Raw genomic sequence first — 22,437 nt, forward strand, 5'->3', positions numbered from 1 at the left:
GAGAGAGGAGGGGAAGGGTGGTGTATGAGCGTGTATGCATGTGTGTGTTTGTGTGTGTGTGTGTGTGTGTGTGAGTGTTGGAAGGCAATGAAATAGACAGTGAAGAAGAGCAAAATAGGGAGGTGGTTTCTTGGGCTTGTGTGAATGTATTTGTGCTTATGCCTCTGCGTATGTGTGAGACAGAGAGGAGATATGTGTGTGTGTGTGCGTGTGTGTGTGTAAGGGAGAGAGAGAAAGGAGATGAGGTTTATAATTGGGCAGATTTGCCTCCGACTGAGATAATACCCCCTGGGGAACGAAGACAGAGGGAGCAAAGAGAGAGAAAGGCAGAGATAGGGAGGGAGAACAGAACAGCAGAAAGGAAAAGAAGATGGCAAAAAAAGCATGAGAGAGAAGAGAGAGGGAAAAGATGATAGAGCCAGGAAAGCAAAATAGGAGGTAAAAAGGCTAGCAGAGAGGTGACAGAAAGGCAGAATGGGATACACAGAGAGGGAGAATGTTGTGCATTTTGGTGTGGGGATGGAGGGGGGTGAGATAATAGAGGAGAAAATATGAGGCTGAAGTGAGTGACAATTTGATAGAGGGAGAGATAGAGAGAGGCGGGAGGGTATGAATAACTTGATGGGGCAGTGAGGGACACTTCCTAAACAAAGTTATTATTTTATATGGTTCTGGATGGCTCAGTTTTAATTTGTGAACATGTAGCAAACTAATGTAGCAAGCTTAGGTTGCAGTCTGATTATATAAGGATATGAAGCATAGAGCTTCTCTACTGAGAGTGAATTTGAGACTCATTTTGTAGGCACATTGACAAGCAGACTGTGTGATTTGATAAGGAAATGTATACATCTAGAGCATGTAGACCAGTGAAAACACACCCCAACAATTCAGCAGTGTTCACATCCTGAGCAACCCCTGAGGCTGGTTTTAGGCCGAGGTGCTGACAAAGTGTCAGTTAATTAAAGCATGCTTGTCCTTTAATTAATTAAAGAAGTCTTCAGGGGCTCCATGTGTCTTCAGAATCCTTGAAGGTCTTTGAGGTTCCTCTCCAGGTTTGATCCGTCACCAATCCTTGTTATTTCTTTTGACCTTCTGTGAGAAGCTCAGAGGAATATTTTAGGTAATTGCCTCTGTGCTGGTGTTTCTATGGAACTTGCATCTATAAATTGCCACTTGAAATGAGATTCAGGTTTGGACTCTTTTCCCCAAACTGTGTCTAAAGAATTCTCCAATGGTTCTTCCACACGGTGTCCATATGTGTTCAATCACTAAAAATGCCCTCTGGCATAATTTATACCACAAGGATCTGTCTTCCATATTAATATCTTCATATTAGCCAGCACCCAAGAGGTCATTGTATTGACTATTTTACATAATGGAAATCAATAAGACAGTTTTGCAGTGTATCTGGAGTTTCTGCTATGCATAGATTGCAGTGATACGGTGCAGTTTGCATTGCAGTGAATACCAGTGAAAAGTCTATCATGTCAGATATTTACATATTTAGCATTTTGGAAGGCACTGACAAGCAACCTGTTTATACTGTTAGGGTGTCTTTTTAAGTAGAATGCAACAGTTTCGCTGCTAGCAGGTTGTTTACAGTCCTGTAGATTCATTCAGGTTGTTTTCTGAGCAGTACATAAATACTGAGTCTACTACAGAATATGGTGGTAGTTGCGACTTGTTTCAAACATAAGTTGGAACCAAAAGAATTGGTTGCCTACATTCTAGACAACATATTCTGAATAAAATCTAAAAATAATTTGACTGTACCATGCTTCACTCCATCCTTGAAGAAGACCAACCCAGATGCCACATACATTATTGGGGAAAGTTACATTATCATTGCATTATTGAAACCATGTACACCCTTTAATTGAACCTTATTTAAATTAACTGAAACCTTATCCATTGATTATATGTTGTCAGTTTCACAGTTTTTTCTGTTCCCAGAAAATTTTCCGACTTTGCTTATACAGCAATGCTCTGAGCCATCCATCCTGTTGATTCCCAGTAGAACTCATTTTACAGTGGTTTTTAAATAGATAATACTGCAAAGCATTGTAGACTGTCTATTTTTAACCAAAGTCCAAACTCCAAAATAGGACAGAGCTCAGTGGTTTACTCATAAATGATTCTTCTAGTCTTAAAATGAGCAAGTAACATTTGTACATATAACGTTTAAAACCAGACTTGTTTGCATTGACTGAATGAAGTTGCCATTCCTCTGATTACACTTATGTATAACCAGAAATGTACACACACACACAAACGCACCCCAACAATCTAGAAATGCATACACATCCATACCTGTCAGTCAAAGCAATACTCATCATAACATCCTGCACAGACACACATCCACAGAGCTCCTACTGGGTGTTCTGCCATGATACTATAAACATTCCTCATGTACCTTCAAAAGGCATCCACAGTAAACGTGCGTGCGTGCGTGCATGTATGCGTGCGTGTCAAGCCCCCTGTCTCCTGAATGGTCATTTTAGAGAAAAGTCAAAGTAAGATAAGACTAAATCATGATGTGTCTTCATGATGCTCTCATGAGATTCCTGTTGAGACAAATATAGCGGCTGCTCTAATCTATAATTAATCTGCAGTGGTAATAAATGTGGGTCCCTGTTTTAAACATGGATTCATAATGACTAGAACAAGAGTTGTGTCATGTGGTGGCTGTGGCTCAGGAGGTAGAGTGGTCATCCTGTCAGAAGATCGGTGGTGAGATCCTGGCCCCTTTAGTCTACATGTCAAAGTATCCTTGGGCAAAATACTGAACCCCGAATTGCTCCCGATGCTGTGCCATCTGTGTGTGAGTGTGTGTGTGAATGGTTATTGCTCATGATGAGCAGGTGGCACCTTGCCACCACCAGTGCATCAATGTGTGTGTGAATGGGTGAATGCTGCTCTGCTGTCTGTTGTAAAAATGCTTTGAGTGGTCAGTAAGACTAGAAAAGTGCTATATAAATACAGTCCATTTGCCATGTGTGCAATGAACCGAAGCGCACATCCAACCGCACTTGCTATTTTTGTTCTGTGAATAAAAGGGTCATTGTGTTAGCTGCACACATTACTCTTCAAATTATTTTTCATGGGCCTATGTGAACTGTTTGTGCTCAATGCATTCCCAGGACATCTCTCTCTCCCACACTCCTTATGATTTGCACAGCTTAATTTGGGAATCTGTGTAGGATATGGAGTTAAAAGCAACCTGTATTTAAAGTTTGCATGACAGCAGCAGCTTGGTGCTTGTTGTGCATAATTTAATCATGGGATACCCACAGAGGCTCAAGCCTGCTTAAATGCCTTGTGCATTGGAAATGCAAGTGCAAAATTTTAAATCGGAGACTGCAGTAGAACGTGTACCTGTCCCATGGTTTTCAGACGACTGGCAATCTCACTATCAGTCTACATTGCAGTACAGACTCTGCTTTGCTGGCGCTGTTGCCATAATCATATTTCTTTGGTATTATTGATGTGGATCTCAATGTCTGTTCTAGTTGAAGTAATTTGTTTATTTATATTGTTGATCTTAAAATGTAAATGCATTTCGTTCCTGGTGAAATTCAGTCACAGGAGTGGCATTGTAATAAAAACATGCATAGTCCTTAGTTGTCAAATATATGCATAATGCCACTGACTTCCATGTATCTGTCCCACTATAATCTCACATGGTACTAGTGTGTTTACAGTGGCTCACCAAGTATGTGCAACTTTATCCCCTAAAAAAACACAGGCTTAGTGATTTGTGTCTTTGGTCTGTGATCAGGCGTGTTTTGTTTGGATGGAACAGCTGGTCTAATCTAAATGCACTGACGCCATGAGAAAATCAAAACATTTTTAATGTCGACAGGTGGTTTGAATGGTTGAGAGTACTGCCAGTGTGTGACAGAATGGAAAACACTGGATGCATTTTGAAATAATGTTGGATACGCTTCAAATTCCCTTCCCAATTTCCAACTTTTCACTGCTTCCTTAGCCCAGTTGTAACTCTCCCCTTCCAACAGAACTTTTCTTTGTCTTCATAGCCCATTTCAAATGAGTGCATAGTGGGACCTTTGCAGATTAGTTGTAGATATTTTTGAAGGATTCTGCTGTGCTGTAACTCTTGTGAAATGCATGTGTCATGTCAAACTAATCATGGTAAAATGGGTCATATTTTAAGTGCTGTTTTGTCTATACAAAATTGTAGCAGATTATTACAGCTTTAACTCATTCAGTTATGAAATTAAAGATCAATTTATATCATAATAAGATAGGTAGAACAGAATAGACAATAACAAAGGTACAAAGTAATATCAACTATAGAAGGATATATACTTGTACTTATATGTACTCTGTGCTATTTATGTATGTTCCTAACATGAACATATGCTTTAAATGTTTCAGTACACATTCACAGAGTAATTTTGTTTTTGATTAATAGGTTTGTTGCTATGAAGCCTGGTTGATAGGTGATTGAAATATCAGGAAAGTCTGGGTAATTTCTTTTCTTTGTTTGGTTTAGTAAAGTTGTGCATAGTGATGGCAGCAATTGTCAAAAGAAAATAACATGATAATATTATTAACATATACATGAGTAACTATCTGGAGCAGAGTTTTCATCTGAACAGGACTGCATTGTCGAATCACATTAACAGCAGAAGTGGTCTTTGTTTGACTGAACAGTCCAAAGTAGAACAGTCTGTTTATTTAATTGTGAGGCAGCTTGACAAAGTAACACTACATCTCACTGACAGCGGGCTAGCTTAATAGCTTTCTAGTGTCTGCAGTGTTGCACTTTCACTCACAAAAATAAACACACACACACAACATCTACTTTCTAAATAAAGATCTATTAGAATGGAAAATAACAGCGGGTGTATTTTCCCCAGTGAAGACTGTGAGTTATTTAATTCATTTGTTATTTAACTGCTACTGTTCGTGTACAGGAAAGAAAATGAAGCACCACTTTGGACTTACTGATAGGCATAGTGCACATTTATTGGACCACATGTGTCATGTCCACCTTGTCAGGACAGAATATATCCAGTCTTCACTTCCAGAGATGTGTGGTGAGAACACCTCAGGGACAGAAGCCTACAATAACTAACTACACAGATCGAGCTGCAAAATGGAGAGTATCTTCTGTGTCGTGTTAAATTTAATGAGCAAAGGAACATGGTTTTGCACTTTAGTCAGAGCTATTTATTCATGGCCTAGCAAGGGTTAGCAGCTAAAGAATGTGTTCTACATTGGACAGTTTTCTAGGGAGGGATAGAGTGAGATGGCAGGGAAGGCGAAGAGATTTGAAGAGAAGAACAGAATGTATTTTTAGATGAGTGTCTAAATTGAGTTCTCTTTTGTTGTTGCTGTATGTGTTCAATTCTGTGCACTTGGATGATAAGATAAGATAAGATCAACTTTATTAATCGCCAGCTAGGGAAATTTGGTGTTACAGACAGCATCTATAAAAATGGCAAATAGCAAATGCAAGTAAAAAATACAAAATAAGATTTTGACTATATACTGTATATGTACATTTGATACAAAAGACTATAGAAAATATATTGCCAATGGAAAGTACTTGAGAAATTGAAAAATTGCACAGGGATTGAAACAAAAATTGCACGTGGTTAGATAAGATAAATTAAGCACAGTATTTGCTCTATTGCACAGTAGATAACTATACATATATAAATGCATAGTGGAGTATTTAAGGAAACAGGAAAATAATGTAATATTGCACAGGTTATAGCATGTATGAGGTAGAAGGATGTGTTGCAGTAGTGCAAAGACAAACAGTATATGCCTGAGCACAGTGCTACATTATACAGCGTCTGAGTTGAATAACCTGATGGCTGTTGGAATGAAGGACCTGCGGTAGCGGATGTGTGTTGCCATCGGATTTTCATAGAAGAACTCACCCAGCACAGCTTCAAGTTCTGTTTAAATACTTAAATGTCAAATTCAGCTATTTTTCTCTGTTGTGCAAATTGGTGACAATGAAATGCTAATCGACCTATGAGGGAGAGTGTCCCTCATCTTGTGCTGGATCTATCGATCCACTGCGGAGTCAAATGGGAGCCTGCAGCCACAGACACTTACTCAAGTCAGGCTCAGGTATACTGTTATTCTTTATACTTCTGACATACAGGTAGGAGACAGAGGAGGTGTGTTGTTTGTTTGGAATGTAGAAGTAGTTTGGTTTGATTGGCTATAATACATGATGTGAGCCTATATTAATGAATTAATGAGCTTGTGAGCACACTGATGTTTTTGTAAATTTGATGTGTCATAATGGCAATGGAGCGGCAACAGGCAGCTCAAGAGCTTTGTGTTAGGGTCTGTTCTGATGTTACCTCTGCAGTGTTTATGTATTTTTATCATCTGTCACTTGAGTGTGAATGCTACGTTTTGGTAACGGCAAGTCATTGTATCCATAAATCCAGTAACTTTATGCAATGATTTCTCTTCTTCTACACAGACCTCATAGAAGTGGTGGTGAGCACCCTCTCAGAAGCTGCACTACTCCACCTGGATGGGGAGGGGCATGCTGGGAGGAAGGTCAGCCATCTTTCTTTGCAAGCCCTTCTGGAGCTGCTTCACAACATCTTAAAACAGACATCTGCTGTCGTCCGCTCTGCACTGAAGGTTTGAACACTCAAACACAGCTAATGAGATCAAGGAACTCTCTGCCCTATCCCAAATAACAGTCACCAAGCTGCCTTTGAGCAAGGCATAGAACAGATCAGAAAATGCAGAGAAACACAATTTAACCTCCAGCGCTATCCTTCAGTTCTTACATGTATTAGTGCTGTTTTTCAAAGTATGCTCCACCCGAGTGACAGAGATTATGGTCGGTCGCTTGCAGTCATTACGACAGTCACTGTTGCATTCTGAGGAAATTCAGCAAACTAAATATAAGTCTCTTTCTCGCATTTCAGGAATAAAAGCCCATTGATAAGACACATAAATGGCCTTTCATTATTATGTTGATTAAACAGAAGTTCACGAAGATGTGATCTCAGCTCTGAACTACCTCAAAATTTATCTGTCGTGTAAATGTCAGTGTTTATATACTTATACTTTATATACTTCTAAGAATCACCGCATTGCTACAGTCCTTGAAAAGGAAGCTTTAAACAACCACAATGGCTTGTCTTGTATTTTTCAATATTTTTCAAATCCTTGTTAGCCTTGTGTCAGTTGTTTTGCTGTATCATGATACATTTGGACCTTATAGGCTGGTGTATTTCCCACATTGATTCACCACTATTTACCAGTTTCATCTCTGTTGAGCACAGAATCACAAAGTCAACTCCCTCAAAATGTTGCCCTTGTATCATGTCCCTAAAGGCATGTGTGTATATGTGTGTGTGTTTGTGAGTGTGTGTCCATTGATGTGTGCAGTGGAAGCTAGCAGTTTTAAGCAACTGCAATATTGAAGTTGTGGACTCAGGAGAAAGCGGATGAGGTCCTGAGTCCCTGGGACACACACACACACACACACACACTCACAGGCATACACAGAGGGGCCTGTCTGGCTATGTCCCTGCGGCCTCATTATCACCACTGGCTTTGTCCTCAGCTTGCCTCCCCGCACACACACACACACACACACCCGCATACGCTCACATATAGACATACACACCAGCCCCCATCTCCCCATAGTGTGCACCCCAGCCCAATGCATACATATTAATGCCTGGACCGGGGAGGGGGCGAGGGGGTGCTAAAGGGGAGGCAGGGTAAAAGACTGGATGGAACGGAAGAGAGAAGGACAGAAAAGGGAGAGGGAAGGATGGAGAGATAGAAGGAGAGACAGGGATGGGGAAGGGAGCAAGCAGAATGTGCAGCGGAAATCAATTCTACGAGAAATGCAAAGCTCATTAAAAAGAAAACTTCTGCCCAAACCAAATTCATTTGGGTAATAAGGTCTGATAAGGAGAGAGGACGTGACTAGACCGCTCTCCCCAAACTATTACTCTGTTGGTCAAGAGAGAGACAGTCAGAGATTATATGTGCTACAGATGAAAAAAGAGAAGGAGAGAGAGAGAGCATAACAGAGAAGTGGTGACTTTGGGAAGAGAGAGAGAAAATATGTGGCAGTATTAATCACATTATTCCAGCGCTAATTAGCCTGAAGTTCCACTGTAGGCATGAACTGAACTAAAATAAGCCAAAGTGATGAGCAGAGGTGCCAACAAGGGGGAGGGGGGCAGAAAGAAGGAAGAGGTGAGAAGACTGAAGTCATAATGAGATGCAAAAATAACTTGTAATAACGAATAAAGATTTTTTTTTTCTATTTTGTGTTGTCCTGAACACATTTTATATTAAAGAAGGGTTAAAATAACACAACGTATGCAGACAATCTATTTTCTCTCTTAGTGTATCTATCAGTCTGTCAGAATCTGTCTTGGCAGGTCTCTGGATCCATCATTATTGACTGTCAAATCTCTATAAATGATTTAACTGTGTGTGTGTGTGTGTGTGTGTGTGTGTGTGTGTGTGTGTGTGTGTGTGTGTATAGAGCCAGAGGCTATCTTGTCCAGCAGTAGAGATGGAGGCAGCAGAGAAACTGCTCCTAGAAAACCGACCCCTGAGCCAACTCAGCACACACCTCATTCACATGGTGAGGCCAACACTCACGGAGACCGATGTGTGTGTGTGTGAATGCCTTGCATGCATACATAAATATTTTCCATGCATGCGTGTCTAAATGTATGCCTGATACAGTGAGACAAACTGTATGTATGCTTATTTATGCAAGGAAGTGTGTGTGTGTGTGCTGTGTGTGTGAGACTGAGATACGGAAAGAGAGAACATGCCTGTTTGTCTGGGTATGTGTTTGTTAATGTTGTGCCAGTGAAGTCTGTGGGTATGATTTCTACCCTTGAGTAACATTTTGTAGTAGTTAGCAGGCTGAGTCATTGCAAGCTAGATTACATCCAGTGCGTTTTACTTCCAGGCTTAAATAAATGTGTCCAAAATGTGTGTTGACATTTCAGAATTCATTTCCATCTTATCTATCGTATCATTTAAAACTATCAAACGGTAATAGGAAATGGTTAAATGCTAATGTTGGCTGTTGTCTAACGGTAGCTAATGGGTTCCCAAGTATGCTGTTTTATCATGAAATATGGCCCAATGTCCCTCTGGATTTTCACTATCAATCGTCTTTTTAGTTGCTGATCAACCGGGAAGCTGTGAAATGATATTGAATTGTCAGATTCACTGCGTTTATATGATTTGCAACAGCAGTACGACATTATCTTTTTGATAAGAGCATAAGAGCTCACCAACCACTGCGTGGTGTCAGAGCAAAATGACCTGGTCTATAAAGTTAGACTGATTTTCACAAACACTGGATGAATGTATCAAGACCAGTCACTAGATCTACAGCCTTCTCTCAGACTAAATATGTGAATTCTTAAACGTAATCCCACGTCTGACTGCACTGTGAACAGCAACACTACCGATCAATCTTGTTTAAAAGTTCTTACTTAATTAGCGGTCTTCCAAAGAAGTGTGTACGTCTTTTTTATGGTAATCAAGTTAATCAAGCATTCCTACAATAAACAGTATTTTATAAGAGACAAGTAAAATGCTCAAAATGCACTTTCATGGTTGGACTCTGTGTCCTCTGTCAAATTCTTTTAACTAGTTCTGCTAAAGCAACCAAGTTACAGGTTTGGTAGTTTTCTGCCGACGTACTGGATTTTTAATGTTAATGTAATAATGAAGAGTTGGAGAAGGAAAAAGCCAATTAATCAGCCAATTAAAAACAAACTGGGCACTGTCGGAGATGAACAGTCTTTGACCGTATTAGAAACTGTAACTGTTGAATTGGACAACTAAGTAAAAGTGATGAATATTAAATAAATAAAGAGACAGCATGCTTTCAGCTGTATGCTGTATGTTTCATGCTGTAGCCAACAACCGTATCCAACAACCTCATCACACTTATAATTTACAAGTAAATATATTAAGTCTGACATAAAGTTAACTGTCATTGAAATACAAATTACCTCAACACACAGTGACATTACATTGTTTTTTTGTACGGAGCCTCCATGTAAAACAGTCATGTATGTCCCTGTGACTGTTGGATGCTGCACAGCCATCGGCCACTACATGATAGTTTGTTATACATCCTATTGCTGCCAATCAATTGCCCAAATGGATTAATCGACCTCTAATATGAATGTTATATAAATGCAGTATGCTCCTTGCACATCGCCTGTCTGTTCGATAAGAGAAGATAATTGTAGTTACCTGAAGTAATTATACCACAGTTATTACAAAGAGCCAGCACAAAATGTGATGCCATCTGAAAAATAGGAAGATAACTGTGGATACAATCTTGGCCTTTCTGCTGAGAGAAATGTGGAACCGCTGCTGCAAAAGCCATTCACACATCCACACCTTCTGGCACCATACACACTACTGAGGATTGAATAATCACTTAAAATCAGATATTAAAGAATAATGTGATGCAAAATATCTCCCTCCTCTATCTGCACTCAAAATCTGAGAATCATGATTGAACTTGGGTATTAGAGTCACAGTCAAATTGAATTGCCTGGTGAATGATGGTCTTTGTCTCTTGCCTTCTGCAGATTTGTGGACAGTAAAAAATTAAAGATGATTTGTAAATATTTCAAAACAAAACAGTGACTGAGATGAATCACAGAAGGTGTAGAAAGGAAGAGGTGAGAGGATGAAATGAGATTTACGGGGAAAGGGGAAAGGAAAGGAGGAAAGATGGAGAGAATCTATGCAAAAGAGAGAGGGTGCTGTGAGGCATCCTGGGAAGTTGAGGATGTAAAGAAAGGAGGCGGGGAGTGGGAGGGGGAGAAGAGGAGGTCTCGAGGGACACAACAGAGGTTTTTACTTATAGTTGACACATTGAGTTTTGGATGGGGGTCTGTGTGTGTTCGCGTATGAGACGGTTGAGGGTGCAGCTGACTCACCCCCAGCCTCTGCCCCCTGGGAGATTAGTGGGATCGAGAGAGCAGACGCGTCGATATGATCCCTGAATCTAATATCATTAAAACTGCACAACTTGCTCGTGTTAAACGAGTACAGTTCTGAAGTGTAGTGGGCTAATCACTGATGCATGGGCAAGTATTATGATTTACTCTGCATTAACGTAATTACTTAGGAGTCAGTTGCCAGTAGCAATCTTGCTAAGATGCAGTTTAGAGTGAACCTCCTGGATGCTTCTGTGTAGCATTTTTTGATATTTACTTGATATGGCCTACAATTTCCCAATTTCCCCTCAGGGATCTTCTGATTCTGATTCAAATGATTTGAAATACAGTAAATCATTTCAAGCAGTGTTTGTGTAAAATATTCTTTTGATTAGTATACACAAAAGCTTCAAAATACCATTCTCAGACACCAACTGTAATTAGTCATCTTAATAAAGATATTTTATTTATGATATATACTGTAAGTACATGTAGAAGAAAAAACACTGTTTTTCAGCCCATGGCCCACAGTAACTAGAGTAATATAAATAGAAACATGGTGCATGGAGTTATTTCATCGTTCCAATTATTAACTGATTTTCTCTCCTTGTAGCTGTCAACTGAAAACCAAGATGTCTGGGATGAGTGTATTCAGTGTCTGTCGCTACTGGTCCAGCTATACGGAGGAGAGGGTTATGACTGCCTTTCACCCTCCTGTTTGCGAAGCTTTTCACACGTGCTGCGCACACACATGCACACGGAGACCCCCCGAATCCAACGCACAACACTTAGGATCATCAGACGACTGGTGAGTACGGCGCACATTTAGGCACGTAGACACTCACACAGACGAAAAACAGACCAACATCTGTGCACATTCATGGAAGTTTTCACACACATGTCAACTTTGCTTGTCTGAAATTTCATCCGATATCAGTTTGTGCTCCGTGTGTCCTTTCTCATATCGCCGCACTGAAACATTTTCGAATACCTCTGTTTTATTCAAGAATCTTGGCCCTGTGTTTGTTTGTATTTTGGAGGTTGAAATATTAACTGCTGCCACTGCAGAATGAAAATATTGGAATAATAGATACAGACCCAGTGTAGACACACACACTCAGAGAGACAGCCCTGGTGTGCTGCTGTTCTGAAAATAGAGTGTACTTTCACCAGAACTAGACTGACAGAGGGAGCAAACCAGAGAGGGAGAAAAAGTGTTGGTTTGTATCTGCCTGTCACTCTCTGTTTGAGTGTCTGTCCAATTTTGTCTGATAGTCAAAATGATTTGTAGTACAGGCCAAAGACGGCTGACTCGTAAGAGAGCACACTGCGGTAAAGAAGGTGGAGATTTACTGAAGCTTCTTCTCCTCAAACGTATTAAATAACAAAAGCTCCATCCTGTGACATGGAGAAAAGTGAAGCAGCTGCAGCTAACATTCACCAGGATAAGGTGGCAGTTTCTTGGCCTAATAGAAACAACATACGACAATAAAACGACACCGCAGCAATTCACCAACAGAGAATTTTCACTGGCAGCCCTACTCATTCACTCTAATTAAAAAGCCAGTATGAAAGTTAAGTAAACCCATACCACAAAGCCAGTTTTGAAGCAGTCAAACAACATCTTTGGTATGCATCCTGCGGCCAAGTTTTCCCAGGAAGCGATTTCATATTGGATGATTCAGCGATACAGAATTTACAACTAGTGCCCACACTCAGTGCCAGTGCTAGAAGCGGTATGTTGATTATGTCGTATATGGGAAAATAAGGGCGTGACAGTAAAGCATTTCACTTTGACACCAAAGACCAGGTTTTGTGTCCTTTCTCAGGCTGCGAAACCATGATGGCAGTATTTCAAGGAGTCTTGGTTGGCTGAACTCAACCATACTTAGGTTGTGATACAGATGGTTAAGATGTACGTTTTTTTTTAAATGTTGGCTGTTTTAAAAATGTAGTCACTGAATTTAATCCAGGGCTTTGCAGATTTGAACAATTCGGTAAAAGAGAGGCAGGCTTGGTCAAGGCCACTGAAAATACATCTTATAAAGTCAACATGACCAGTTTGAGAAAATGATTTTTCTGCAGACCCCCCTGAATTATGTAAAATGCCTTCCTAATGTTTTGGCCGCAGGGTCATGAAATAGTTTCTGCACGTGCGACACAAGGTCAGCTGTCACCCTGAGATCATATGACTGAAGGCTGTGCGTGTGTGCGCTGGCGTACATGGATGTGTTGTGTGTGCGTTGTGTGTACATTATGTAGGTGGGTGGGTGGAGGGAGTTTGGTGTGTACAATAGTGTGTGTGTGTGTGTGTGTGTGTGTGTGTGTTTGATTTCTCTCACCAATTAGTTCCAGCTACCTGAACCACCCACACACAAACTCTGTCACACACAAGCTCACAGAGACACACACTTACTTCCCTCTCTTTTTCTGTCTACCTCTGTAGTAGGAAATGTGTCCTCTTGTGCAAACTCCCTCATTACCCCCTGTGCTAAGAGGTCCAGTAACATGGAGGTGTGTATTCTCTATCCTGCTCACCACCGTGAGCAACACACACAGAAAATGTGTGGTGTTTCAGCCATTTCCTCGTAGCTACTGGATGAGTCACTAAGCAGCTCAGTGCTGGGAGCAGAACTAATTTATTTGCTCAAAAAATACCCATCTACCATTCTGCACATTTAGCCATTCGCCTCATTAGCTAATTTAAAAGATTGAAATGTTCCCTCACAGTACTGTTGCAGTACTCTTTCCCCACTTTGTACTTGAGTCTAGTAGCTCAAGTTTTAAAGAAACTGTTTTATAGAAAAACAGAAATCGACACCTTAGAACCGTTTGCTCAGCCGACTTTTCTTGAATCTCATTATCAATCAGCCAATCAGTTGGCAGAGAAGAATGTGCGCCTTTGAAAGAATGCAACAGACATTCACTATCCACAACACACACTTGTTCACAGAAACACAATGACTCACATATTCTCTCTCAGACACACACCTACACAGCCAGACAAGTGCCTGCCCTTCAACAAAGGCTTTTTAATTATCTTTCATTGATTTCAGGGCTCTGTTAATCTCAATCAAAGATCCCGCTAATAGCTTGGGAACTGCAAAGGAGGAGAGAGGGAGAATGAATCAAGTCTGAATTAGTGAAATTTTCAACTTGTCTTTTTTTCCAAGGCACACAACTTGGAAAGACTTAAAGGGGAATGCTAATTAAATGAAAAAGCATTCATAAGAAGTTGTCAGAGCAATAAGCATTTATTATTTCTTTTAAAGCAGTTTGATTTGTCAGTGTACAATGTTTTTTAAACTTAGAAGTCTGCTTCTGGCAGCATAGAATTTATTGTGTTCCGTGATTGGTCTCATAATGTGCATGCACAATTCTTTCAATTCTTTCTTTCTCACATAAAACCCCACAGAACTGTAACGTCAACTTGTCCAGCAGAAATAATGTTTCTAATACGGATTATTTTTATGTAACTTGTGTTCACACACAACATGACAAACCTGGTTCTGTGAGGCAAGACAGGATGTTTAGATGACTGTTGTCGATGCTGTCCTGTGTTTCTCCTTACACTGCTTGTTAATCCCACTCTTGTGTCTAGAAGCTTCCGACTCTCTCATCTCCGGAGGCTGAAATATCTCAACGCCGAGTCTCCAAAATGCCAAAGCATATTATGTCCAATTATTGTAACCTTTTCCATGGCAACACAGAAATTTTATTTATCCATCCATCCATCCATCAGTCCCTCATCTGCGGATGAGGACTGGAGCCAGCTGGACGAATGTGTCCGAAAGCTCACCATGAGGGTCAAACGCAGGCAAAAATAATCTATTTCCATTCAAACTCTCTATAGATGGGGTGAGTTTGCAGCTAGAAAAGTGCATTTGTGACCAGTGACATCTGCACAAAATGTTTAAAGACACACATACACACTCACACATGTGAGATATTTATATACATATATTATATATACATACATACACATGCATGCATATACACACACACACAGTATATATAGTCTTATGCATGATCTGATGATTCTTCTACTCGATCTTTCTCTTCTGGCAGGTCCATTATCACGTGTTTGAAGTTAATATCTATTATGACAGCCCTGTGCTGTCTTTCTGAGTGACTGTCTGTCTTAATCTGTCTGTCTGTCTATGTGCCTCTAATCTGACATTGAGTTCAATAGTTCATAGAGTCAATGTGTTGGTCAGGTAGAGAGGGGGAGAACAGGGTGAAGACATGGTGAAGAACCTGGATAGAGGAGGGATTATAAGTAGGTGTGTGTGTGTGTGTGTGTGTGTGTTCAGCAGTGCTGGAAGGCACACATAAATGTCCCCTCACCCTGAGGGGAAAGACAAGGTGTGTGTGTGTGTGTGTGTGTGTGTGCGTGCGTGTGTGTGTGTGTGTGTGTGTGTGTGCATGTGTGTGTGTATGTGTGGGTGTGCGCATGCATGTGCGTGTGTGTGTGTGTGAGAAAAGTTAGCGAGTGAGGGGAGCGTCTTTGTCTCCTCCTAACCCCGTTGCCAAGCAACAGCCATGCTGTGTCGCCACAGAGACAGAGGTGATGATGTCACCAGAGATCAGAGAGAACCTGTTCACCAAACACATGGACACACATCCACTCGGTCTCACATGCACGCATGCACGCACACATACGTAGTCACTACCACACACACCTTGACATTTGCTGGCAGTTCTTATTTACTAGAATACCTTTGTTCCACAAAAAACTGTCACTGTAATATGAAATCAGCTCTTAACACAGAACTTCACTTGGCTGTGAGTTCAAACACTATAAATGACTCCTTTTTGATGTGAGAACTATCCTTATTGCACACACACACACACACACACACACACACACACACACACACACACAGCAGTCTGTGGACCAGGTGTTTCTAGGTGGGTGTGGAGCGTAGACATCATGGTGAGGGGAGACATGTCAGGACAGGAGTAAAAAGCAGAAGCTTGACAAAAAGAAGAAACAAATGATGTAGTGAAGACAATCAGTGAAGGAAGAGAGGGGGGATGAGAGAGGTGTCCAAGTTCAGCAGTCGAGTCATACAACCCCAACTCCAAAACAGTTCTGACTCTGTGTAAAACATAAATCGAACACAATGTGATAACTTGCTAATCCTTTTCGATACATACTCAACTGAAAACACTCCAAAGATGATACATTTAATGTTTGACCCCATCAACTTCATTGATTTGTGTGACTATCTGCTTATTCTGAATTTGATACAGCAACATGTTTCAAGTTGGGACAGGAGCAACAACAGACTGGGAAAGTTGTGGAACGCTCCAAAAACACCTGTTTGGATCATTCCACAGGTAAACAGGTTGATTGGTAACAGGTGATAGTATCATGATTGGGTATGAAAGGAGCATCCTGGAAAGACTTAGTCATTTACAAGCAAGGATGGAGCGAGGTTCACCACTTAGTGAACACAGGATTGTATAAAGAAAGTTACTACATGGACTCAGGAACACTTCAAAAGTCCCAACTTTTTTGGAATCAGTATTGTAGAATGAATCGTTGGAGCAACAAAATTATGATGAATGCAACAGGATCTGTGTGTGTGTGTGTGTGTGTGTGTGTGTGTGTGTGTGTGTGTGTGTGTGCGTGTGTGTGTGTGTGTGTGTGTGTGTGTGTGTGTGTGTGTGTGTGTGTGCGTGTGTGTGTGTGTCTGTGTGTGTGTGCGTGTGTGTGTGTATGTGTGTTTGTACTTGCACGCGCATGCAATTCAACTGTATTTTGGGCAAATTAGCTCTTTGATCTGTTTACTTTGAACTGTCAAATGAGTGTGATGTCACTCAGCAGTTGGTCGTGGTACCTTGTAAAATGCTTCTGTGATGATAACACAGAGCAGCAGTGGTTCTTACAATGTAGCGCTCCATGGGATGATTTTGAGCGATGCTGTGGAAAGATAACAGAGAATGTGAAAATTATATTTCAAATGTACAAATGTGCCATCATTGGTTTCTGATTGTTGATGAAATGATGGTCCTGGGTGCTTGTCTTCTAATCTGTCCAATAATAGGAAAAAGAGGACGAAAACACAAAACTAAAATCCTCTTGCATGTATGGCTTTGTTCAGTTGACAGTGATGTATTATCATATGACTGTCGGGCTTGGGAACACGACATCATAGTGAAGTCATGCCGCGCTAATCTGCCACACTGAGGTGTCGGGTTTTTGAGCTCATCGTAAGTGTAACTCATTGATCTCGCGCAGGATGACTCATGGTAGCCTGCAGGGGATTGGTAAGACCTTTTTGTTAACTTAGATTCAGCCAATATCACTTTACATGGTGGTCAGTTTTGTGTTGGCAAAACTACTTAAACATCCCATTCTATACAAAAAGAAAAAAAAAAAAGACAAAAAGTGTAAAGTGTGTTTCCTGTTTTGGCTTCTAGCAGGTCAACATTCACTTTTGTTCCACTCTCACTGCGTGACTCTGCTTATTTCAGTGTGTCGTCTCCTGCTTTTTGACGATATGTTCTTTCTCTCTCCTCCCATCTTCAGGTGCAAACAACAGAGCGATCTGATTGGTTAGAATGTGCTGAAGGGGCGGAACTGTTGAGTCTCCTGCAGGATATATCTACATCCAACAGGTGGGAGTTTCTGCCGTTGAAATGCATTTGTGTGTGTGTGTCATATAGAATAGGAATTTATAAGGGAAGATTCTTCCATTATTCCATTTTGATAGATAACAGACGCACAGATCTCAGATCATATTTTTTCAAATAAGTGTGGCAAAACAAGATATTTGGCTGTTCATATAAGGCTCTAGTTTCTGTCACCAGTGTTGGAACCATTCCTCAAAGTATACCAAAAACAAGTCATCGTGGATGTACATGTCTCCTCCATCCCGTGCCTTCATCTTATTATTTTTATGCATGTCTGAACATGTCTATGCATTACAGAAGTCCAAACTGAGCTCTTTCTAGTTGTTAATTGAAAGGATGCGAGCTTCTGACAGGACTAGTGTCCACTTAACGGCCCACAAAGGGCTGGGAGATCAAATATGTACATATATTAAAAACAAAAATTCATCTTTGTTTGGGAGTCTCTTAAGAGCTCATATCGATGACAGGAAACGTGACCTGCAGCACACACACACACCTGACAAAGTAACCCCTCCCTTCTAAAATGTATGAGTTTGGTAATGTACATCAGTAATGTACATTACAGCTTTGTGAAACAATGTTTCAAAGGATGCTTTATTATGGAGGCATAAATTAGTCAGATTTGCAAGAAGTCATATATCTTTATATGTATATTTCTAACTGCGTTGTCCACTCTGCACCTATTTATAACAAAATGATCCACTTTCACTGTGTTATTGACAGTGAGATCTAGTGTGAAGCAGGGGGCTGTAATAAAGTCTGTGACATCTCAGACACGCGTCCATTACATTTCACTCGCTTTAAAACAGTCAATCAGCCCAAATGATCATGTTATTGTGGCACATGCTTAAAAATATACCAGAAACAGACTAATTGTTACGTCTGCCTATTTACCAAAGATGCCAGCAATTGTGAAATGCAGTGTATGTGTGTGTGTTCTATGTGTGTGTGTGCGCACCTGTATCTCTGCATCTGGCTGCCTTTTATGAGTATGTGGGCCGAGTGTGTGTTCCCTCTTTGAGCCAAGGGTTTTGTCGCTGTAGAGGCCGTGCTTCCTTTGATCTCTTGATGTATGAGACCAGCGACCTGTCACACACAAACACAGACACACACACACTTAGTGCATGTACGCACACACACACACACACACAAACACACGCATTTAGTGCATACGCATACACACACAAACGCAGAATGAATACACACAAATAGTCGCTTTCACCCCTTTCTATACAAACCCTCTGTCTCTCAATCACACACACACCCTGTCAGATCGATAATAAAGGTGTATTGTTGTCCTGCTGAAGAGGCCTCTCCTACTCTCCCCTCCCTCTCCCCCTCTTTTCTCCTTAGAAAGGAGTGACCCCCTTTTTCCCTTTTTGTCACCCTCTATACCCACCCCCCCACCCCATTTTCTTTCCTTTTCCCTCATTTCTTTTTCACCTCTTTCTCCCTCTCTCGCTCTCGCTCTCCCACTTCTCCTCTCCTCTCCCCCTGTCTCCTCTCTCTCCTCTCCCTCTCTGGCAGATGAAAGCAGAGATCAGCTCTCGCCTTTGAAGTGGCTGAGACTGGCACACTCCCACTGGTTTAGCGGTAGGAGGAGGGGAGCAGAGGTTTTAGGAGAAAGGGCAGGAGATGAAAGGAGTGATGAGGAGAGAGAAGAGGAGAGGAAGGGAGGGGAGGAGGAGGGGGGTTAATTGAGAGGATGAGAGGAGTTGGGGCAGATAGAGGAGACGGAAGGAGAGGGGAGGTCTGGCCTGAGATCCAAACCCAGATGATGTCATTCAGCTTTTACCATGGCAACCTGAGGAATGCCTTTTCAAACCGTGTAGAAGGAGGGGAGGAGCGTCACTCACACGCCTCCATCCTGAAGAAAAGCCTTGAGGCCCACAACCTGATCCTTACTTTATTGCTGCGTTCAGTCAGACATGAAGCCATCAGTAGCCAAAGAACTGCTCTGCAAGCACTCAACTCAACATGTTGGAAGCAGCTACAGTTTATGCAGGATTTTACCAGAACACCATCATTAATACCCTCAGACTGTACTGTCACTTAGTAAGTCGCCTGGTGCTGCTTCAAGGCATAGGCATGTGTTTTTTGAAGTGGGCTGTATGAGGTGCTTATTCATCTTCAGTGTGTTAACAATAGCACAGCACTCTGGCTCTCTGTGGATGATAAACTAATGTTTTTCACAAACCAATTGCAAAAAAGGCCAAATATCACAATCCCAGGATCACTGTCTGAAAAAAGATTGCTACTTCATGAACTTTAGTATGATTTATAGTCTTGAATAAAATCCATTCAAAAGAACACATTTGGAACATTTTGGAGGGCAACTTCAGGTCAGGTCTGAGGATTCGTCAGAGAAAAAAGGTCATGAACGACTGGTTTAGGGAGTAGCTCACCCCTGCTAGAAGTACATTTTATACCCACTCTATATTTGAACCCTCATACAAGACCGTTATGATGTCACATGGTCAGTCCAGGTATTAAGGACCATGTTCTAAAGAGATCCATAAATCCATGAGGGAACATCGTAGTGAAGTAGTCTGCTGTATTCCTGTAAAGAATCCGCCGAGATAAAGGAAACGAGAGCGAGGAACCTGCCTGTCCACTGAGTTCTGCTGATTTAGTCTCAGATGGTTCAAAACATAAATTTTACACAGAAAAAAAGTGTTGTTGTGAGCCAAGTGAGGGGCTAATGATTGTTCTGTAATAGCCATTCACTATAATCTAAAACCAATTATTTCATTTTCCACCATCCTCCGTGCAGCTGCTCAGTGTCAATTTGGCGCCGCAAAAGTTAATTCTAAAACTTTTTATGGCTCTAATTTATGCCGTCCAAATTCACAAACTTTCAAGGATTTCTTAGGCCTCTGGGAGCTGTGTTAATTAGGTTAATTATGGAGGTTTTAATCAACTAAGGGGGTGGGCTTCTGCTGGCCTGGCTGTCAGGCTGCCCTCAAAGACACCTGGGAGGAAGAGAGGAGGGGAGGAGGGCGAGGGAGGGAGATAGGAGAGGGAGGGAGAGGAGGAGTAGATTACAGACAGCCTGTAGGGTCTGAGCACGTTGGCTGTGCTCGCCAAGCCGCAGCATTTTCAATGTGTGTGTGTGTTTGCATGTTATTTCTGTTACCGTTATCAAGTGTTATCTACAGTAACTATTTCATGGCAACCGCACAAATAGGAAATAACTAAACACCAGGACGGGACCAGAGTGGAGCCTCAGCACTGTGACTGCAGAGCCAGTTTGCACCCGACCATCACCCCTCTGTACAATTTCAGTACAACAGCTACATCATGGCTGTTATGACAAGAAGCAAAAACACTTTCAGCCATCTAATGTTAATAAAGTGGATCGATTCTGCAGCCACTGATTGGCTGACTGACTGACTTTAGAGGTGAGACATTACAGCTATTAAACACGTAGCCCTGCACTGAAAGTATCGATAGAGACTTGATGGGGTGCCAAGGTGTACAAACTGAAGTCACCAGTGCAGTTTACATGCACACAGGGTCACTGAGACCTTTGAGCTGAGGGGTTTGTATCGGTTTTATGAAGGTCAGGCAGCACGTTGAGCACATTCTCCAACAAACAACGACGACGCAACTAACGCCAGACGGCTGCGCGTCTACCAGCAGCAGCACAGAATATGTCAAGGGCCTGATGTCCGGGATGATCAGGATTTCAGACGGCACTGCAGTTCATGGCTTTGCAGCTCGGATTTTTACTTCATGATCACATCTATTTCAGTCTGTGCTGAACCATTTCTTGATGTGCATGTAGGTGGTTTGTCCAGGATAACACAGAAATGAATTCCATATTCAGACTTCAGAATTAGCCTGAACTGTGCTGTATTTTACTGGAAAAAATGAGTCAGAAGACTTAGAGAAATATGGAGCCACATCAGAGCTGTGGAAAGACTTTGATTTTCAAGCATATGTACGTTATGTGACATTGCTCCCTTTATCAGATGGGGCAGTATAGAGGTAGACAGGACACGAGGTAGGAAGGAGAGGTATGACATGCAACAGAGCTCTCAGCTGGAATCCGAGAGTCAGGACGCTCCATCGTTTGCACATTCTGAAGGACAATGCTTTAAGTTCATTATGTCTCAAGGTTATTAACATGCCAGTGTTACAGGGAATAACTTTTCTTTTTCTTTCTGTTGTCCCAGGTGTCATGCTGATGTGATCCCACTGGCTGCTGAAATCCTCCAGGAGTCCTCTGGATCCTAAAAGCTTTTAATCACCAACCCTGATGCAAACCAGAACCAGGTTCAAGTCCATTTCAGGACTTTCAAAACACTTATGATTGGTATTGTGCTTTTCTGACTTTCTCTCTGTCTTAATGTAAGCTCTTCTGAATAATCAGCTAGAGGCATTCTTTCAAAATGTCAGTTTTGGAATAAAGTGTGTAGTTATTTATTGAAGTCTCCTGATTGATCTGAGTTCATTGTTAGAAACTGGACTGGATGTAAACAATAATGTCGTATGTAGGTTTAAATTCACAGAGTTTTGGTTTTTGTCTGAACACGTGTTGAACAGCTGCTGAGACAGGCTCCTAAAAGCTTTGAGACGTGAGTGAATCTGGTATCAGAGCACTCAGTAAGTGTGGCCCTCTACATGACTCTCATCTAATCTGCATATTGGATCAATGACAGTAATAAATGCTGCTGTATCGCTAAAATAATTTGACAGCTCGATCAAAACATCCATCCAGTGTCCATCAGACTGCGCAGGATTACAGCATGAAAGTTAATTCAGAGTGTCACAGCACTGGCCTCTGGGTTTATCGAGACACTTACAGTCAGCGTTAATGGAGGAACAT

At 41.4% G+C, this 22,437-nt stretch overlaps 1 protein-coding gene across 2 annotated transcripts in view; it reads left to right on the plus strand.

Annotated features, from left to right (window-relative positions):
* The window catches only part of ulk4 (unc-51 like kinase 4), a 79,340-nt gene extending 57,384 nt beyond the window's left edge, over positions 1 to 21,956 (plus strand). For both annotated transcript variants that reach the window (XM_041942652.1, XM_041942653.1), the window contains 5 exons: positions 6,476 to 6,642; positions 8,522 to 8,623; positions 11,578 to 11,772; positions 17,503 to 17,591; positions 21,785 to 21,956. In XM_041942652.1, coding sequence (XP_041798586.1) covers positions 6,476 to 6,642; positions 8,522 to 8,623; positions 11,578 to 11,772; positions 17,503 to 17,591; positions 21,785 to 21,845 — 614 coding nt within the window. In that variant the 3' untranslated portion in view covers positions 21,846 to 21,956. The remainder of the gene's footprint in view (positions 1 to 6,475; positions 6,643 to 8,521; positions 8,624 to 11,577; positions 11,773 to 17,502; positions 17,592 to 21,784) is intronic.
* The last annotated feature ends 481 nt before the right edge of the window (positions 21,957 to 22,437 follow it).

This window comes from Chelmon rostratus, chromosome 8, assembly GCF_017976325.1.
Source record: "Chelmon rostratus isolate fCheRos1 chromosome 8, fCheRos1.pri, whole genome shotgun sequence".
In the NCBI taxonomy this organism is placed as follows: domain Eukaryota; kingdom Metazoa; phylum Chordata; class Actinopteri; order Chaetodontiformes; family Chaetodontidae; genus Chelmon; species Chelmon rostratus.